Source organism: Anabrus simplex, chromosome 3, assembly GCF_040414725.1.
Source record: "Anabrus simplex isolate iqAnaSimp1 chromosome 3, ASM4041472v1, whole genome shotgun sequence".
NCBI classification, from domain to species: Eukaryota; Metazoa; Arthropoda; class Insecta; order Orthoptera; family Tettigoniidae; genus Anabrus; species Anabrus simplex.
Window position 1 is genome coordinate 370,384,662 of NC_090267.1, and position 21,668 is coordinate 370,406,329.

The 21,668-nt window shown below is 41.4% G+C and overlaps 1 protein-coding gene across 1 annotated transcript in view; it reads left to right on the forward strand.

Moving 5' to 3' along the window:
* The window catches only part of LOC136866387 (sodium-dependent noradrenaline transporter-like), a 184,295-nt gene that overhangs the window by 74,967 nt on the left and 87,660 nt on the right, over positions 1–21,668 (forward strand). Inside the window, exon 6 of the mRNA XM_067143290.2 lies at positions 6,863–6,966. Coding sequence (XP_066999391.1) covers positions 6,863–6,966 — 104 coding nt within the window. The remainder of the gene's footprint in view (positions 1–6,862; positions 6,967–21,668) is intronic.

Below are 21,668 nucleotides of genomic sequence, written 5' to 3' on the forward strand. Positions count from 1 at the left end.
CTATTGTTACCCATCCTGATCAGGTGACCATAGAATGTTAATCTTCTTTTTCAAATGGTGTCTGTGATTTTTTTCTGTTACTTGATAGATTTCCTGTGATTTCCTTTTCATCCAAATGCCATTTTCACATTTAGATCCTAGAATTTTCCTCTCTGGTTTTTCGATGTTTTTTTTATTTTTGATCTGCCACCAGAGTTTCTGATGAATAAAGGGCGTCTGGTTTGACAACTGTGTTGTAGTGTCGTCATTTTGCGGGGTTTTTTGCTAGTTGCTTTACGTCGCACCGATACAGATAGGTCTCATGGCGACGACGGGACAGGAAAGGGCTAGGAGTGGGAAGGAAGCGGCCGTGGCCTTAACTAAGGTACAGCCCCAGTATTTGCCTGGTGCGAAAATGGAAAATCACTGAAACCATTTTCAGGGCTGGCGACAGTGAGGTTCAAACCCCCCATCTCCCGAATACCGGATACTGGCCGCACTTAAGCGACTGCAGCTATCGAGCTCGATAAATGTTTTTGTTTTTGCGTTTTGGGATATAGATTTTTTGTTGTGTCTGCTCCGGACAATTTTGTATGCTTTTTTTTAATTCTGTCATTCTTTGGCTTAAAGCCGTAAAATAACAACCAAGAAACATATTGCGGCAACGTCTAAGGCTCAGTACCTTAGTTGTATCCCTGAGACCGACTTCAATCGATCTCCCCACTATCTTCGACTTGTTAGCATGATGGAAATGTCAGTTGACGAAACAATTACCCCAGGCCCTAGTACAAGTACTAGTTTATCTCGGTCATCGGATTCTGGGGGACCGAAAACATCATACGGGAATGAATCGGAGCTTCCACCGAAGTTAATTAATTAATTAATGTATGTATGTATGTATGTATGTATGTATGTATGTATGTATGTATGTATGTATGTATGTATGTATGTATGTATGTATGTATGTATGTATGTATGTATGTATGTATGTATGTATGTATGTATGTATGTATGTATGTATGTATGTATGTATGTATGTATGTATGTATGTATGTATGTATGTATGTATGTATGTATGTATGTATGTATGTATGTATGTATGTATGTATGTATGTATGTATGTATGTATGTATGTATGTATGTATGTATGTATGTATGTATGTATGTATGTATGTATGTATGTATGTATGTATGTATGTATGTATGTATGTATGTATGTATGTATGTATGTATGTATGTATGTATGTATGTATGTATGTATGTATGTATGTATGTATGTATGTATGTATGTATGTATGTATGTATGTATTTATTTATTTATTTCGCAGCTATTGCTGCGACAGGCCACTAGTTATGTTAGAAAAACAATTCACTGAACCCATAGCAGCAGTCATTGCAACTCTCCATAACACAGTACCCACACTGTTGTACTGCAGCCGCAATAATTTCATGGTGGTACTACTACTAAAATGTTTCCATTCCTGCCCTGAAGGGGGAGGCGGGCCTCTTAGACGGTGACGCCGGGAGATTTGTTACGGTGAAGGAGAAGATGAGGGGGTTGGCGGCCGTCGCCTATAGTAGGAACTGTGCCGGCATTCGCCTTAGTGCAGCAGAATGGAAAATCATTCTCAGGACAGCCGACGGTTGGGCCAGCCGTGAGGTCCAGCCCTGTCCAGTCTCCCGAATGCAGAGGCGCAGAGCCACGGTATAGGCGTGTAGTAGTAGTAGTAGTAGTAGTAGTAGTAGTAGTAGTAGTAGTAGTAGTAGTAGTAGTAGTAGTAGTTCATCAACCAAACACAGATTTGAATGTTAGTAAAAATTGCTAACCAATAATTTCTTTACATCTGCAATCATACAGTTAAACTCCAGCTCAGGGAATATTGAGGATTAACCCAAGTTAATCAGGAACAATTTTATCAATCAAACAACAATATTTTGTTAAGATTTTGATTAAGTATCTCCTTTTAGTTGTTTTAAAGCCTTGATGAAGATTTGTAGGAGATGCGTAGAAGCTACTTCAGAGTTGGAACAGGAGCCTGAAGCGATTATCTGTAGATTCTCTCGGATATCATCAGTATTGTGTCGCTATGATGTAGTGAACATACATACAGTGCAGGTTTCTAGACACCAATCCATGTTTCAATGGAACAATCCTTATAATATTACATACGAGTGCGTAATTCAGGCAGTGAGAAAATATTTTGTTATAATTTAGATAAAGTGGTCCCTTTTAGTTGTTTTAAAGCCTTTATGCATATGTGTATATTCTCCGTTCCGTAATTTGAGAGATACAGGTATACTTATATAAAAACCAAATGACAAAAGCTGTCGTCAGAGGAATACATCATGTAGGTAATGTTACAATGAAGTATTTCGACGCCTAAGAAGCAATACCTCGTAGGCTATGTCACAATGCTCTTCCTGTCCATTATTTTCCTTAAGATTGGTCACGCCTCCCAAAACCGTATGGATATGCAGTCCATCAGAACAACCTCCGTTGTGTTTATTTTGGTATGCATGTGTATAAAGGAAAATGGCCCTTACATACAGTATACTGTGGGAGTGCGTAAATACGTTATGCAAACATAAATCTCTACAGTAGTGTATGGTAAGGTTCATTTTCCTTTACACGTAACCAAAGTAAAATGAACACAACGTAAATTCTTCTGAGTGACTGTATAACCAGAAATGGCTGAGAGGCGTGGCCTGTCGTAAGGAACGTAATGGATAGGAAGGGCTTTATAGGATACCAGGCTTTGATTCTTAAGCGACGATTTAATTATAAACCAAACACCTCACCCTGGATAGCCATATTGTATGGCAATGCTACCAACGTAAATAACGAAACTGCTTCTATAAATTAGTGGAAACCAGAGCTCTGTCTATCATTTGGTTCTGAAAATGCGGAACTTTCAAAGGACCGTGAAAAGAACTTCATTTTTTCATTTTAATTTCATAAACTCAGAAATATAACAAACTTGTTTCAGGTACGACTTTCTTAGTAAGTGATATTCCAATTTAATCAGAAAACTGTAACTATATTTCTGCTTCTATCCGGCCTTTTCTCCAATTTATTGGGGTCTGCACTTCACATGGGTTTGACCCAGTTTTACGGCCGGATGTCCTTCCAGACGCCAACCCTGTGTGGATGGAAATATTCATTAACGCGTCCCTTTGTAATGATTGGTAGTGTGATGTGTTGTGTGCAGATCTGAAATAATAATGATAAACTTCCTGTGGTTATTGCTACCCTGCTGCAGCCTTGGTAAAGTAAACCATCCGACAAGTGTTGTGAGCGGCGTCTGCCGTGTATAGGAAATTTCATTTCAGTGTGGTGGAGGATAGCGTTGTGTCTGAGTTAGAAGATGATATGAACAGCACAAATACCCAGTCCCCAGGACAAGGGAATTAACGGTTTAAGATCAAAACCCCTCGACCTGGCCGGGACTCGAATCCAGTGCGTCGAGGACTGAAGGCCAAGACTCTGATCACTCAGCCAAGGAGTTGGACAGATCAAGGATGACCTTGAAGCTATGCCATGATTTGGCCTTCAGGTAGCACGCCGAGTACTCACACCGTTAAATATCACCCGGGTCTTATGATCAAAATAAAAACAGTCACGTACAGCTACAAGATTGCTTTAGAAATCTACCAATGTACGTGTCTTTATGTGGTTATGTTAGGGTTCGTTTATACTGGATGCACGCTTGCACGAGTGATGCGAGGGTGCACAAGTGAATTGCACGTGCGTGAAATGGTTATACTGTATGCAACCCGGTCGCGAGTAGTCTTCGAAAATAGATTCATCAGACGACGAGAGTTTTGTAATTTTGGCGATTTTAGCTATGGATTCAGTCGTAATAAGAAAAGAATGAGTGAATGAATAATTTACTTAGAGAAGAAGATGGAGAATACAAACGTGTTTTTTCTGATCTACTAAAACAATCGGGAAAGTTCTTTCGGTATTTCCAAATGATGCCTTTGACATTTTATTACATCCTTGAAAAATAACTCCATTAATCTTCACACAATCAAGTTTTAGGATCTGTATGTCTCCATAAAATACGTATAACCTTTAAGTAAGCTGTTTTCTTAAATTATTATGAAGTAATCTTATTTAACTTTCAAGTACATACCATACTGTACGTGTAATGAAGCAATGTCATATACCCAACCTGTGACGATAAAGTTCGGTGAATAGTCCTGTACTATCAACATACTGAGGATGAAAAATGCACGACAGTGACCTTACTGTCCTTCGAAAAGGTACCCTCCTATAACTATGCACTGCTGAGATCGGCGATACATATCCTGGAAACTTTGCAAGAAGGCTTCCTTTGGGATGGTGTTCAAAAGTCTCGTCACGTTTCGTTGCATGTCAGGAATATCGTCAAATCTTTTTCCTTTCACAGCGAGTTTGAGTCATGGAAATAGGAAGAAGTCTAGAGGATTGAGATCTGGCGAGTATGGGGGATGTTCAAGTTGCACCACCCCCTTTTTTGCCATGAACTGTTTGACGATATTGGCTGTGTGTGGGCGAACGTTGTCATGGACAAAAAAATATGAACCTTGTTGTGCATATTAGGGTTGTACCCTGCGTAGACGTTTCATGAAACGGATCAAAATTTCAATATACCGTGCAGCATTCAACGTCGTTCCCTCAGGCAGAAATTATTTGTGGATAATGCCTTGACTATCGAAAAAGGTGATGAGCACCGTCCTGATGCGTGACTTTTCGACTCTGACCTTTTTCCGACGAGGGGATCCCGGAGAACGCCATTCCATGCTTTGCCGTTTCGTTTCAGAGTCGTACCTAAGACATCAGGTTTAATCTTCAGTGACAATACAGTTCAAGAAATTTGGTGTCGCATCCGCCATTTCGACAAAATCCTGTGAAGCCTCTAAACGTGCCTGCTTCTGATCGTCAGTCAAGTAATGTGGCACAAGACAAGAACACGTTTTCCTCTTCCCTAACTTCTGGTAACGATTCGTCGCACGGATTCACAGTTCATCCGCTATCATGCGCACAGTTAGTCGCCGATCGTTCGTGATTAATGTCCTCACCTTCTCAATGTGTTCGTCACTGACGGCGGTCGCTGGTCTTCCGCTACGGGGATTGTCAGAAACACTTTCCCGACCTCCTCGAAAACGGGCGAACCACTCGTACACACACTTCAAGGACAGTGCTTGATCTTCATAAACACGTACCAACATCCCATGTGATTCTTTCGGTGTCTTGCCTAGCTTAAAACAAAACTGTACATTGATCGTTTGGTCGTTCATATTCCTGTTCGCAGTTCAGAACCAACGCACTAAACACGCATTGTGTCAAACAGGTCTTTCACGGCACACACACGATGCTCAACTGAACAACGTTGGGAGCAGGTGGTCAACACCTGCTGCTACGTAGGTGCAGCGTTGTGTCGCCAGTGTTGCCAGATCGACCATTCTGACTTCATTCACCGAACTTTATTGTGACAGGTTGTATGACTATACAAACTGAGAAATAGTATAAAGAATCAAAATGTTGTTAAAAAAAACTCTCTAATATTCAAGTATCGTAATGAATGTATTAACACTTTAATAAGCGTAGAGTTTTCTAACGCTGGTACTTTTTAAAACAATTTAAATGGTGATAATCGACCATCATGGATGTATAATACATCTTTCAGCCTGTTCGGTCTAAAATGCACTGTGAGTAATTAAAGAGGTGTAGGCCCTAACTAACATTGTCATCTTTCCTTAAATATCATACATATTCATATATATAATAAATTTGGCTAAATATTTGAATGATATTATTCATTATTTTTAATATCAAATCATGTAAATATATTTTTTTAAATAGTTTTCCATTTTCCTGTGACATTAAATAACTACACTTTTAAAATGCTTCAATTTTTCACCTGCGGTCTTATAAAAAAGCAATAATAGTTGCAATGAATATCCAACTCATTGGTTGAACGGTCAGTCAACGGTCAGGGTGACCCGGGTTCGATTCCCGGCCGGGTCGGGGATTTTAAACGCCTGTGATTAATTTTTCTGGCCGGGGGACAGGGTGTTCGCGTTTGTGCCAACACTTTCCTCTTCATATTCAGGCAACACACCACACTACCAACCACCACAGAAACACGCAATAGTGATTACATCCCTTCATATAGGGTTGGCGTCAGGAAGGGCATCCGGACGTGAAACAGGGCCAAACTCACATTGCACTCGCGATCCCACAGGTGTGGGAAAAGTGGTAGAAAAAGAAGAAGAAAGTTACATGAAAAAACGTCAGTCAAATTTTAGGACTCTGTGTCTCCAGAAGCATGACATGCCTGTACAGTTTAACTCAATAGGAAAAGGTGAAATATTTATAATTCTTACAGGTAGTTATTATTATATAAAATTTGTACTTACTTGGCACTCCGCATTAAGTCACTATTTCAAGCCACAGTTTCTTAATGTAGTCTATGTTACTGTGTTTTTATATCCTTAGCATCCCAAATTGCCAGTTTTTCGTGTACATTGGCAATCAAAATTTCTACAACCATTGTTAAGATGTTGAAAAAACGTTTTTAAAAGATGAAATCGCTTCACGGCTTCAATCGACGTACAGCACGCTTGCGTCTAGAAACAAATTATTTTGTTTCATAAAATTGGTGGTGCTACCACGAGCACGCACGCGAATCCAACATGCACACAGTGTAACGACTTCCAGCGAGATTCCACTTGTATACGTCGTGATCACATTAACTTGTTTCTTAGTGCTAGCTATCACCACCAGCTCGCGCAAGCGTGCATCGAATGGAAACAATGGAAACATGGTGCTAAAGCAAGTAAGTAAGCATGAGTACTCTAGACTCAAAATATACTGTAATAGTATGTGTCGTTTCAGGTATGGGTGGATGCTGCAGTCCAGATTTTCTACTCAGTTGGAGCTGGATTCGGTGTTCATCTCTCTTATGCCAGCTATAATACATTCCACAATAACTGTTTGAGGTAAGTTCTCACGCTAATACACTTATAACATAATTCCTTTAGTACTTCCTATTTTAGTTGAGTGAAGTACTGAAGCTTAACTACTCAACCAGTGGAATGAAACAGGTGCGAACGTCATCATAAACATTTTGAATTTCAACCATTCACTTATTTTCGTGATGTATGTGTTAATTTAATATGTGTATTTTTTTTTTTTTTTTCACTTACGTTTCACCGTATTGAAAAAAGTACAGAACCAAACAGTATGTAAATAATATTCTGTATAAATGTTGTCATGAGTTATTTCCCCGTAAAACGAACGGTTGTACTATCCGCACACTTTAAGTTGATGCATTTGTGTACGGGGTGAGGAGTAAGGAGGGAGCTGTCCCGGTATCGATAGCGCTGCCTGGTGCTGCCAACTGAATGAAAATGAAATCTGAATTGAATCGATAGTATGAGCGATCGATACTACACCTTTATTTACATTAATGTACAGACAAATCCCTGTCAAAATTAATGTGTATATGTATGTTCAACACGTTATTTACATTAATTTACAGACCAATCCCTGTCACAATGAATGTGTATATGTATGTTCAACACGTTATTTACATTAATTTACAGACCAATCCCTGTCACAATGAATGTGTATATGTATGTGCTCCACCTTTATTTACATTAATTTACAGACCAATCCCTGTCACAATGAATGTGTATATGTATGTGCTACACCTTTATTTACATTAAGTTACAGACAAATCCTTGTCACAATTTATTTGTATATCTATATGTTACATCTTTATTTACATTACATCTCAGACAGATCACTGTCACAATCGTCACTGCATTCTCCTGTACTATGCATTATAATGTCGTCCATGGCTATTTCCATTACACCGTCGTGTCTCCAGTAGTCCTCCTCCAGTTCTTTCACTTTCCGGCAGTACCCTTTCCAATCTTCGGCCGATACGGAACGGAATGCCTCGATGGTTAGTCGTCGAAGGTTAACGGCTGACATGTCTCCCGTAATGTTCCGTCCTTTGAATTCTCGTTTGATTTTTGCCCATGCCAATTCAGTGGCGTTCAGATCACAGTTGTATGGAGGGAGACGAAGGACGACGTGTCCTTTTTCAGCCGCCATGACGTCAACAGCATAAACTGTATCAGGAGGCCTGTGTTCCTGAACTAATCTATATAGAGCCTCTTTCCTTTGACTTGCGTCGCAGACAATGCCCTTCCCCTGTAGCCACTGGACCATTGTCACGCGTGTGTCATACCTCGATGGTATTTTATCCACCTGTCGAGAATGATATGGTGCATTATCCATCACTATCACAGATGCAGGAGGCAAATTAGGGAGCACAGATGTTTTGAACCATTTCTCAAAATTGTGGGCATTCATTTGGCCATGGTAATCGCCTTGGGTACTTCTGGCGTCAAATATTAATTGTGCTTCTCGTATGAACCCTTTCTCAGATCCAACACTTGCAATTATTAGCCTTTTCGTAGAGCTTCCCCAGGCTGTAACACCCACAACATCGTTTCCTCTCTGCCAACATTTTCCAGTTGTTGTATTATTGTCAATCCAGGACTCGTCCAAGTAAAATACTTCCTTGCCTTCCTCCCTAGCATGTTTAATTTGGACGAGGAAGCGTGCCCGCCAATCAACGACGTCTGCCCTCTCCAGCAATAAAACACGTTTGTTTTGGACTTTCTTCCAAACAAAACCCATACCTTTCAAAACTTTTCGGAGGGACGTTGGGCTCCACGACCACTTGATTTCTTTCTGCAGCACAGGGATCAGTTTCTTCACGGTAGGCACCACTTTTTGGACGGTATAGAAGTTTTCGATGGTGTCCCTGATCACTCGTTTGTCGCGATCACTCAGTTCTATCTTCCCTTGCGTTCTCACCCTACGAGCAAGAGGAGAACAGCATATAACACTTGCACATGACAACCTAATAGTATCCATCATGATATTGGTTAGAACCGCTTAGATAGACTGGTCAGAGGGACCTACCTCTTTTTACCAGGGGAGCGTGGAGATTCGCCGGGGTGAGAGGCAGAATATGCCTTAATCCTATTAATAGTCGAAGCAGATTTTCCTGTATACGCGGCAGCGCGTTGAATAGCCTTGTTGAGGGGGACGAGGAGCTGTTTCTGTTTTTTCTCCAAGGCACAGCATTTTGCAACGTTTGCTATTATTTTTCGTGCCTCGCTGTGTATAACCGGCTTTAGTCGTTTCCTTGGAGGAGTTCCAGGTGCGTCCTTGGATGTCGACGGATGTTTCGAACTCATGTTCCCTACTAACCTATAATATATGGGGGAGCTGTGTTATATACACAACAACAGTACTTAACGTGTACGCCAGATGTCGCATGGCTTTGTTATGTCAACAACAACAGTACGGAACATGTACGCCAGATGTCGCACGGCGATGCTTAAGCGATTCATAGTTTGTGTTGCAAAGGTTGCCAGTACGCATCTCGAAGATCACTGAGGTCGACCGATTCAGCACTAGGGTGTAAATGCACCAAGATAAAGTGTGCGGACAGTATATAGTACATCGTGTTTTATGTTTTAAGCTAACTTTTTATTTTCTTCTTCTTCTTTCTGGACAGCATATACGATAGCTAAGATCCTATTCGCCCTTATCCAGAACTTAAATAGCAAGTTTCATGAAAATCCGCGTATCAGTTTTACCTTGATGCTGTAAAAGATAGAGATAAATTACCGAACTTGGCGTAGGCCATTATTTGTCCTCTCCAATAAATAAAAAGTACAGACAGAGAGACGATTTTATATTAGTAGTTCCCTTCGGAAATGAGTATAAAGTTGCATACGCCACATACAGCGAAACACGAAGTACATTACCACTTCATTATACATTTATACTACCCATTTTTGTTATTTTATTTTATTTTACTAAAACTCCTGTTCATACCTTCACATATATCACACACGTACACACAAAACACTATGCACCCGGCGCAGCGATTACAACACTTCGCACGCCTGTTTTTCGCTGTTACTAATACTACTACAGCAGACTTTTACATTCAGCTTCACGAAACCTATTCACGTTATTGATTCAATTGCTGCCTTAGAGTCTTGTCGGTTTGCTTTTCTAACCAATAGATGTCATTAGCTTTCGTTTTTGATTGGCTTCCTAGGGGCAATGTTTCGTAAACACTTGCGCTCAGCTAGTTCTTACCTCGCTGTTGATGATTTTTTTTTTTTAGAATTAAAATCATCTTCAGCTTCTCCTAGGTATTTCTCGGGGTACTGGATCCACCTGGTTCATGTTGAGTTTTTTACAAATTTTTTAGGTCGCACCGACACAAATAGGTCTTACGGGATAGGAAAGGCCTTGGAATGGGAAGGAAGCAGCCGTTGCCTTAATTAAGGTACAGCCGCAGCATTTTCCTGGTGTGAAAAATGGGAAAAACCATCTTCAGGGCTAGCGACAGTGGGGTTCGAACCCACTATCTCCCGGATGCAAGATCACAGCTACACGCTCCTCACCGTACGGCCAAATCGCCCGGTATATTGACTTTTAGCGGGAATTTAAGGTCGGGCACATTTCCTGACACCACGTGGTTTTTCAGATAAAAATTCCAACCCGGAATGAATCGGGAACAGAACCTCGTACCTCCGATCAGAAATCCAACAGCTAAGCCACTACGCTAATCAGGTGCCTTCCTTGGTTTTTCCTAGAATATGTAACTTACATATAAATGTATAATCACGCCAGCTACACCATTTACACCACCTACCTACCTACCTACCTACCTGTTTACTCCGGATTGGTCGAAACTGCCAGGAGCTGAATCCGGGCCTCTTAAACTAGAGAAACAAAGTGTTAAAGGTATGTCCACAAAGCAGAGACAAAATAACGTAGAGCAGAGGTCAATTAAAAAAGATTTATTAACATAAACTTAGCAAGAAAATATTAAGATATGGGCATAGAACAAGCAAAATGGTGAAACACAGGGAGTCGAATACTCACGTACATATTTTGTGAAGATATATCAATCGCAATCGAGTCGTTTGATTCATCAAACCGGATCTCATTAAATTTTACACTGTCGCAGCAGAGGTATCATGAAAAATGATACAATTATATTCAATAATTACCATGTAGAGGTAATTAAAACGTGATCCAGAGTATTTCATTCTTAGAGACCAGATGTCATAAAGAGGTGAAAGTAGCAGCTTTCACACAAGAAAAATATTATCACGGATTCCCAGATAAAGTCAAGGATTTTGTAAAAAGAAACATGGCTCCCAACAATCTCCATAGAGACTGTATCCCCAGAAATCAAAAAAGCCAGTGAAGCAATGCTGGCAGAAAATAAAATAAATGCGGAACACAAGGAGGTTAAAAAGAGTTGCCTTAGATACGGAAACAAATAAACGTGAGTCAAATGAAACAAGTAATATCCTAAAATAAACATGTAAATCGGCTGAGCAAGCCGGAATCAATAGCGAGATAAAATAAGAATAATGATAAAAGCAAATATCCATAAGACACTGAAACATAACACAGGTCCGATAACCATACTACACACACACACACACACACACAGACCAAACATGCGAAGCAGAATGAATAAATAATATAATATCAAGACACGTTACGATAAGAATCGTAACAGCATGACAAAAATCAGACGATGGCTCATGAGCCTGATCTGAGAGGTCAGATCAGATATCTGGATCGCCGCAAATAGGCCTGGCTCACCCAGTCGACACCAAATAACCTACATGCCGCATAAGACGCATTCATATCGTACATCAAGGCGAACATGAATCCTACAGCATCAGCGTTAAACCATATTACAGAACATAAGCTCAAGCCAGACGTCGAAGCCGAAGAGAAATAAAAGGTCTCCAATCAAAAACCACAAACAAACTCATCACACACACGAAACAATCGGATCAGTACTACATTTCACTCAACGTAGGAAGGATAACATAACAAGCAGCCATGAAGAAAAAGGAAGGATACTGAAATAGGTCTGCAGCAAATAAATAATACACAGAACAGGGATCTCTCAGTAAACAATACCAGCATAACTAAGGCAAGCCAAGGAAGGATAAATAGGATAAATACCTGGAGACTGAAGAAATCAATTGCATTGATTCTAAGTAATCATATTCATTGACTCTGAACTAAGGGAGCCATACAACGTAAAGTATGAATATTTTTGAAATACCATTTATATGAGATGAAAATCATCTCGTAGACTAATGTCTCCATCTTTTTTTATCCAAGCCATTAATTGTCCCCAGATCAGAGATCACACGAATCTAAAATAAGCTAGAAAGAAATGCTCTGGCAATCCTCCGTTGCATGAGGTGCCATCTGTCTAATCGGGATGAACTACACGTCAAGTTAGGCATGGAGAATACTAACCAGTCACAACTTACTAATCTATGACATCGTAAATAACGCGATATCAGTAAAGCAATACATGAAGGTAATGAGGTGCGGCACACGGCACAGAAGACTTCCAGCACTTTAGCCCTCATATTTTGAAACATTGTAGCCTACGTGGCTCAGGCGGCAGCACGCTGGCCTCTCAAAGCCGGGTTCCGTGGTTCAAAACCGGATACTCGAAGTGAGATTTGTGCTCGACAACGCGGAGGCAAAACAGGTTTATCTCTGAGTATTCCGATTTTCCCTGTCATCTTTCATTCCAGCAACACTCTCCACTATTACACAGTTCAAAAAAATTAGGGGAACATGTTTTATAACGTTTGGTATGTGAACGTCAATTTGGTAGATGAGGTTGCAATGGTCGTACAGCATACCTTGAGGCCTTAGCTACTCAGGGTATGTCAATTCGAAGTTATACTCCATGTGTACGCGTAGCCATGCATTAAACTACTAGGTGACCCCTCAAAACAAAGTGAATAGCGCTGCGTCCGCGTGTCGTTGTGATGTACACAGACTGCTGCGGTCATCTGAGCACGTTGCACGTAAACCAGCACATCCCATGAGACATATTAACGAGGTTCAAATCGCACGGGCCGTCACTTTGATCCAGGAAGAACGGACTTTTCGTCGTGTTGCTGTGGATCTCAATGTCCGTTAATTATTCACCGCTTGTGGAATCGCTACAACGAGACATGCCAGTTCACAAGGAGGGTTGGACAAGGTCGTGGAAGCATGACAACACCACAGGATGACCGATATCAGACCATCTGTGCGTTGCGACGTCGTTCAGCAAATGCCAGAGAACTGCAACAAGACCTCAGGAGGATCACCGGAGTCACGGTGTCTGACCAGACAGTAAGGAACAGGTTAAGAGAAGTGTCCTTACGACCCAGACGTCCTGTTCGAGTGCCCCGTTGAACGCAACATTGCGCAGCTCACCTTGTTTGCCCGTACCCACATCAACGGGCAACTTCGCCAATGGAGACCTGTGTTTTTCACAGACGAGTCCAGATTTCTCCTGACAGAACGTGATGGACGTCAACGTGTATGGAGATGCCGTGGTGAGCAGTACACGACCAGTTCGGACAAGGTTCAGTGATGGTGTGGGGTGACATCAGTATTGATGGCCGTGCGGATCTTGTCGTCGTTCGTGGTAAGCTTACCACGGCGAGGTACATCCAGCAGATACTGCTACAGCATGTGTTGGTTTCTGCATACGGTGTAGGCCATGAATTCGTACTCATGCACGACAATGCCAGGACTCATGTAGAGCGCATCACCAGAGCTGTCTTGCGAGAACTGGACATTCAAGAGACGGAATGGCCAGCAGTGATTACCGACCTTAATCCCATCGAGCATGTGTGGGATAGGCGTGACAGAAGTGTTCGTGGGCGTCCTGTTCCACCACAGACTCTCCAAGACTTCGAACAAACTCTCATTGAAGAATGGGATCTGATACCGCAACGTGACCTCCGTCGACTTATACGGAGGATGCCACGTAGGTGCCAAGCTGTGATAAATGCTCGTGGAGGACGTACACCATACTGAAGCTCTCCAGCTGTGCTGGAGGACTGTTATCACTTTGTTTTCGCCCCTATTTGGACATTTCCGTTTGTGTTCTGAAAATGAACGCAAATCCAACGATGTTCTTTTTATACTTCAACGGTAAAGAATAAAGATTTAGTTGGTAATATACCTGGGTGTGAGTTATTATTTGTGGAGCATGGCATACGTTGAAAAACACGTTCCCCTATTTTTTAATTGTGTATTTCATTTCATCTGTCATTCATTAATCATTGCCCCAGAGGAGTGAGACAGGATTCGGCAGTCGGCACAATTCCTATCCTCGCCGCTAGATGAGGGCTTCCTTCATTCATTCATCCCATTCCATTCCATTCTTTACACGGTCGAATGACTGGAAACAGGCTGTGTTGATTTTCAATTTCATTTCGAGGACATACGTACCCAGGTCCGGTCTGACAAACCACCATATATACTATCAACAACTGAATTATTAAAATGGCTCCAAAACTAAACTATACAATCCACTGTATATCATTTACGCTATACAGTTTAAGTAATACACACATAAACAAGAAACACCATCTACACTTTTCGTACTAAATAGTTAACGAATGACCGGGCGAGTTGGCCATGCGGTTAGGGGCGCGCAGCTGTGTCCTCACATCCTGGAGATAATGGGTTCGAACCCCGCTGTCGGCAGCCCTGACGATAGTTTTCCGTGGTTTTCCATTTTTATACCAGGAAAATGCTGGTGCTGTAACTTTACTAAGGTCACGGCTGCTTCCTTCCCACTCCTAGGCCTTTCCTCTCCCATCGTTGCCATTAGACCTAACTGTGTCGGTGCGACGTAAAGCAAATTGAAATCAAATGAAATGCCGGAAGTGTCCGAGGACATGTTCGGCTCGCCAGGTGCAGATCTTTCGATCTGACTCCCTTAGGCGACCTGCGCGTCATGATGGGGGATAAAATGATGATGAAGACGACACATACACCCAGCCCCCGTCCCAGAGAAATTAACCAATGATGGTTAAAATTCCCGGCCCTGCCAGGAATCTACCTGGGACCCCTGTGACCTAAGGCCAGCACGCTAACCATTTAGCCATTGAGCCGGGCAGCAAATTTTAATAAAAGTTAACGAACGAATGAGATGATTTCTTCGAAAATATTGGATATGACGTGTTATTATTTGTTGACATAGCAAGATAAGGACACAACATGACATGAAAAGGAAAGAAAAAATAGTAAACAAATCAGAAAGAAAGAAAAAGTAATTTGTCGACCGTGTGCTACTGTTGTAATATAAGGATCTGACTCAAGGTTGAATATTACTTTCAAGAAACTGAGTTCACATTCGTAATCATTAATTCTTGTCGCTCAAAACTGCATCCTCAAATCATTCCCTAATTACACTTTGGACATTTTCATCAGCGGCGTTCGCTTTATGCGAGTTTCCGACTGTAAAAGCAATGACGCGACGCTGATACCTACGTCCGGTCAGGCGAACCACGCGAAAATGATAAAATGTTGCATACAATGCCGGCCCCGTGGTGTAGGGGTAGCGTGCCCGCCTCTTACCCGGAGGCCCCGGGTTCGATTTCCGGCCAGGTCAGGGATTTTTATCTGGACCTGAGGGCTGGTTCGAGGTCCACTCAACCTACGTGATTATAATTGAGGAGCTATCTGACGGTGAGATAGCGGCCCCGGTCTAGAAAGCCAAGAATAACGGCCGAGTGGATTCGTCGTGCTGACCACACGACACCTCGTAATCTGCAGGCCTTCGTGCTGAGCAGCGGTCGCTTGGTAGGTCCACGCCCTTCAAGGACTGTAGTGTCATGGGGTTTGGTTTTTGCATACTATGCAATGTGGTAGCTAGCGGTAAACTGGTGTTCTTCAACAACGTTCACACAATTAATAGGTTAAAGAACACAACTCTTTCTTCTACTCGCTATAAAGGAAAAACCAATCACTGTTACCAATCCCGTGCGGTTTCGCAGGCCGGTCCTGGGTACTTACGGGTTACACAATCCGGGCATACAGTGTTAATGCAACCCGTCGCAACGACACAATCATGTCAGCAATATGACCACCTTGACTGAAATATTTCAACTTCTTCTACTGTACCTAGTGTAAATGACAACGGATACGCTATGTGGTTGTCTCTGAAAGTTGTGCTTTAGAGTATAATAAAATAGTTCACATCCAGTCGTAATTCCTTTTCAAGGAGGGGAATGGATAAACAGTAACTCCTAAGGTAGTATTGCAGCATAACACCAACACCCTCAGTCTTCAATAAATTATGCCTTTGGAGTTTTTGACAAATTGTATCAAAACCTTGATCCTGTCCACTATGTTTGAGTAATTCAAACGCCCACCATGGTGAAAACACACGGATGAAACGGCTTCATTGATACACTCATTAGCATAGAATTTTAGTAAGATATCTTCTGATAAGAAGAAAGTCGTAATTGTACATATCTGGTAAACTAGGGAACTGGGAAGATTGCAATAAAGATCAATTTCTTTAATCAAATCAGAGACATTTTAGAAAAGTAGATGTGATCGATGGTGGAAGTAGAGGTAAACTTTCCATTCTTTCGCTGTGCACAAGGTCTTCCATTAGCAGCTAATAACTTACTGTGCATGAAAACCAGCAGCGCCGTGTTGTCTCCCGTGAGTAGCCTGCGCGTCTGTGAGAATGGGGTCCTACCTAGGATTAAATCTAATGTTGAATACGGTATATACACCCAGTCCATGAGCCAGAGGAATTAACCAATGAACATTAAAATCCCGGACCCGACCGGGAATCGAACCCGGAACTCCTTGAACCAAAAGTCACTTAATCGGTGAGCATTTGTATTTTAAATGGGCTTTTAAGAACTGTCCAAAGGTTTTCCACTAAAACATTATATCACTATTTAGTTACATTTTTGTTTAATTTGCTTTACGTCGCACCGACACAGATAGGTCTTACGGCGACGATGGGATAGGAAAGGGCAAAGAGTGGGAAAGAAGTGGCCGTGGCCTTAATTAAAGTACAACCCCAGCATTTGCCTGGTGTGAAAATGGAAAACCACAGAAAACCATCTTCAGGGCTGCCGTCGGTGGGGATAGAACCCTCTGTCTCCCAGAAGCAAGCTCACAGCTGCGCGCCCCTAACCGCACAGTTACCTCACCCGGCATTTATTTATTTATTTATTTATTTATTTATTTATTTATTTATTTATTTATTTATTTATTTATTTAATCCGTTTACCTCAAGGGTTGGTTTTTCTCCCAGACACAACGTAGGATCCCACCTCTGCCACCTCAAATACAGTGTTTTGAGCGTGAGGTATTTAGTCACGGATACAACTGGGGAGGAGGACTAGTACCTCACCCAGGCGAGCCTCACCTGCTTATGCTGAACATGGGGCCTTGTAGGAGATGGGAATATTATAAGGGATGAAAGGAAGGGGGAAGAAAGCGGCCGTGGCCTTAACTTAGGTACCGTCCGGCATTTGCCTGGAGAAGAAGTGGGATACCAAGGAAAACCACTTCGAGGATGGCGGAGGTGGAAATCGAACCCCCTCTACTCATTTGACCTCCCGGGGCTGAGTGGACAGCGTTCCAGTCGTCGTACCACTTTTCAAATTCCGTGCCAAAGCCGGGAATTGAACCCGGATCTCCTGGGGTGGCAGCTAATTACACTAACCAGCACACCACCGAGGCGGCTGCACTAAAAGAAGCCGTTTCAGAATAGTGAGTCTTGATTCAGACAATTGCGACCTTTCTTTTTCTGTTTAAAATACCAGCTTTAGATTTGTTGGAGCCGGACTGAGTGGCTCAGACGGTTGAGGCGCTGGCCTTCTGAACCCAATTTGGCAGGTTCGATCCTGGCTCATTCCGGTGGTATTTGAAGGTGCTCAAATACGACGGCCTCGTGTCGTAGATTTATTGGCACGTAAAAGAACTCCTGGGAGACAAAATCCCGGCACATCGACGGCTCCGAAAATCGTAAAAGTAATTAGTGAGACTCAAAGCCAATAACATTGAAAAAAATAGATTTCATGGAAATCTTTGATACTATAATATCAGCATATAACTTCATCTTCCAGAAAACGATACGATGTCATGAACAAGAAACACTTCACAAAGAAACTGGCAGTTATGATTCCAGTTAACCAGGTTAACAGTACTGACTTACGACTGTCCTTCCGTGGCTGAAATCTTATTAAGGGAGTTGTCTAGCGGCGTGTTAAATGTCCAGAACATGACTACCGTAGAGCGGCGGCCGAGACGTGAGTGAGATAAACAAATGGGCGTCGTCTAAGCGTTTCCATTTAAAGGAGATGAATATCATGGCCTCAGCAATACACAATAGACTTGATCTCTTGATACTTCTGGCGGCGGTTGATATTATAGTCTTGAAGGGGAGCTAATCGAGGTTCGTACTCAAAACGTGCAAGAAAATTATCATCATTTTAAAGGCCCATACATTTTTTGCTATTTGCTTTTTACGTCGCACCGACACAGATAGGTCTCATGGCGACGATGGGATAGGAAGGGCCTAGGAATGGGAAAGAAGCGGCCGCGTCCTTAATTAAGGTACAGAACCAGCATTTGCCTGGTGTGAAAATGGGAAACCACGGAAAACCATCTTCAGGGCTGCCGACAGTGGGGTTGGAACCCACTATGTCCCAGCCGCGTGCCTCTAACCGCATGGCCAACTCGCCCTGTGCTCATACATTTAAATCAAATGATGTTCTGTTGACATCTCTATTAGTTTGCATGTAGTGGGCTTTTATATTCGATTCTATAAGGTGGGCGTGGCATATAAATACACTAGTTTTATCCCTCAAGTTAATTTCCCTTTATGTCCCAATATGTAGAGTCGCTAAAAGAAATTAGCGCATGGTATTGTATAATTTTCTCGCAGATACACGTTTCTCAGAATCGATTGAACCTATGCGTAGATATGTTTGTTATAGGTAACCGCAGCGTTCCTTTATACATGGAAGGAGAATTATATGTTGATAATAAATAAGTCTAATAGAAAGTTAAATACGAGGAATATACAATACCGTGCGCTCATTCGTTTTTGAATTGCTATACATGACCGATGGATTTATTTATTTATTTATAAAATTTATTTACTTATTTTGTTTGTTTGTTTGTTTGTTTGTTTGTTTGTTTGTTTGTTTGTTTGTTTGTTTGTTTGTTTGTTTGTTTGTTTGTTTGTTTGTTTGTTTGTTTGTTTGTTTGTTTGTTTGTTTGTTTGTTTGTTTGTTTGTTTGTGTGTTTGTTTGTTTGTTTGTTTGTTTGTTTGTTTGTTTGTTTGTTTGTTTGTTTGTTTGTTTGTTTGTTTGTTTGTTTGTTTGTTTGTTTGTTGCTAAATCAGGGATCGTGTCCCTCTCTTACACTTAACCACGTAAATTACATGATAATACTTACATAAGGCAAATGGGGAGTGACTGTTCAAAAGGTGCTGTTTCCACCTTAAGGAAGTTGTGAGAAAAGCGCAAGAAACGTAAAATAAAAAGGTGCATGGAACGTACCCATGATGGGGTTTAGCACAAATTTGAAGGAATTACATCTTCCTGGTCTGGATTGCTCGTGGTAATGTATAATGTTCAACTACTGAAATGCAAGATTTTTGTTTTGGAAGTGTAAATAGCATCTTTTGAAGACACACTTCTCAGATTTACTATATACATTACCCTTTTGATGGCATGTGTGGTGGTGGTCGTCCTGTAGACCTGCCTCGGCTCCTGAAAAAAATAATACTCACTGCGCACGTAGAAACTTACCTCAGGGGTGATACATTCATGATCCTCGATTTTAAGGCCAATAGGGGATCCATCTTCAGGGCTACCGATAGTGTGGTTCGAACCTATTATCTCGCAAATGCAAGCTCCTAACCGCACGGCCAACTCTCTCGGCAATTTAACTTGTTTTAACTAATTTAACACTATGTCATTAACAAACTACACTAGTTTTTAATTAAATATGAATAACTGGAAAACCAGTCAATGAAATGGTGAAGAAAAATAGTACAACTCTCAGTCATTTAAGCATGAAAATATTTCTGTGGGCAATCTCAACCATGTTGCTGCGTACATTTTTGTCTGTCTGGCTCTTCTGCTCCTGTTTAAAGTGTATTTTCAATTATGACCAATTGATGGTCTGAATAAAAAGGTAAAATGGCGGAATGTAGACCGACAAGGAAAGAGTATTGATCTGTATGTTAAACACTTAACTTAGTTGTAGTGTATTTTATGACAAACCAGGTCCAAGACAGAAACAAATACGATTGGTTTCAATCGGATTCAGACAACTTGGTTTCTGCAGTAAGTTTGTTTTCGTGTAGCAAAATATATATTATCTATATATATATTATCTGCGCACTTTTTAGCGATAGATTTACACCCTAGTGCTGAATCGGTCGACTTCGGTTATCTTCGACATTCGTATTGGCAACCTTTGAAACACAAACTAAGAATCGCTTATCATCGCTGTGCGACATCTGGCATACACTTTAAGTACTCGCACTGTTGTTGTTTACACAGCAAAGCCAAACTGTAGAATTCATGCTAGGAACACGTTTCGCATCGGGAAATGTTATATAGTCTGTGACACAGTTTTTGGCGTAAGATAATAAAGGTTTAGAAAATTCATATCGATCGATCATATTATCGATTCAATTCAGATTTAATTTTCATTCAGTTGGCAGTACTACCGGAACTGGCAGTGCTACCTTCTTACTCCTCAACCGAGTACAAAAATCTATCACTAAAAAGTGCGCGTACTATACCTATGTTGTAATTGTTTGAGATCTCACTTAATATTCTATAACATTAATTGTGTATGCCTTTGCTGAAGAGACCTGGTGTTTACAGTGCACTATGTCTTCTGGTATGGGCTAGAGCAATTTTGTTACTTTCATTGACCTGTCTCAGTCTTGCCCTTGGCTTTGACAATATGAAAGTGACTGAAGTATGAGCGATGTTAATAATGCCGTTACTTAAGCAGCAAGTCCCCGCTATGAATGATGGGGAAATGTTACCCATTTTCATGGATTTCAGTGGGCTTGGCAGACTGATATGTAATAGCAACTTCTGGCTCAGTGAGGTAAGCAACGAGTACACCTCTTCAGTGACAGCTAATGGTGGAGCTGTAGAAGACCCAACCAGCCTTCGGGCTGAGGACAGAACATACACACACATTAGAGTACTGCTGCCCACGTAGGCCAAATTGAATGGTATAATACTCGGGCATAGAAAGCGACAACAGGCTATACCAGAGTTTTTAAATAATAATTTGATTGGCTTTACTGTATGTCCCACTAACTACTTTTACGTTTTTTTCGTTGACAACGAGGTGCCGGAATTTAGTCTCTCAGGAGTGCTTTTACGTACCAGTAAATTTACCGACACGAGGCTGACGTATTTCAGCACCTTCAAATACCACCGGACCATGGGCGTAGCCAAGGGGAGGGGGTTACTGGGCGTTGGAATTCCACCCCCCCTCCATGGAAATTTTACAAAAGAAAATAATCAGAAACTGACAATAAATAAGTGAATGTCAACTCAATGGATTGGCATTTTGAACGTTCACAGAGACATAATTGTAAAACCAACAGATCTCTTGAATCTGTTTTCTAAGAAGCCTCGAAAGTTGGATTTTAAATTGTAATCGGAACATACCATTCGCTGTAAAACTGTTGACCTTGATCATATTGTTCTTGTTCTGTATTTTAATGTAAGATATTGCAGTG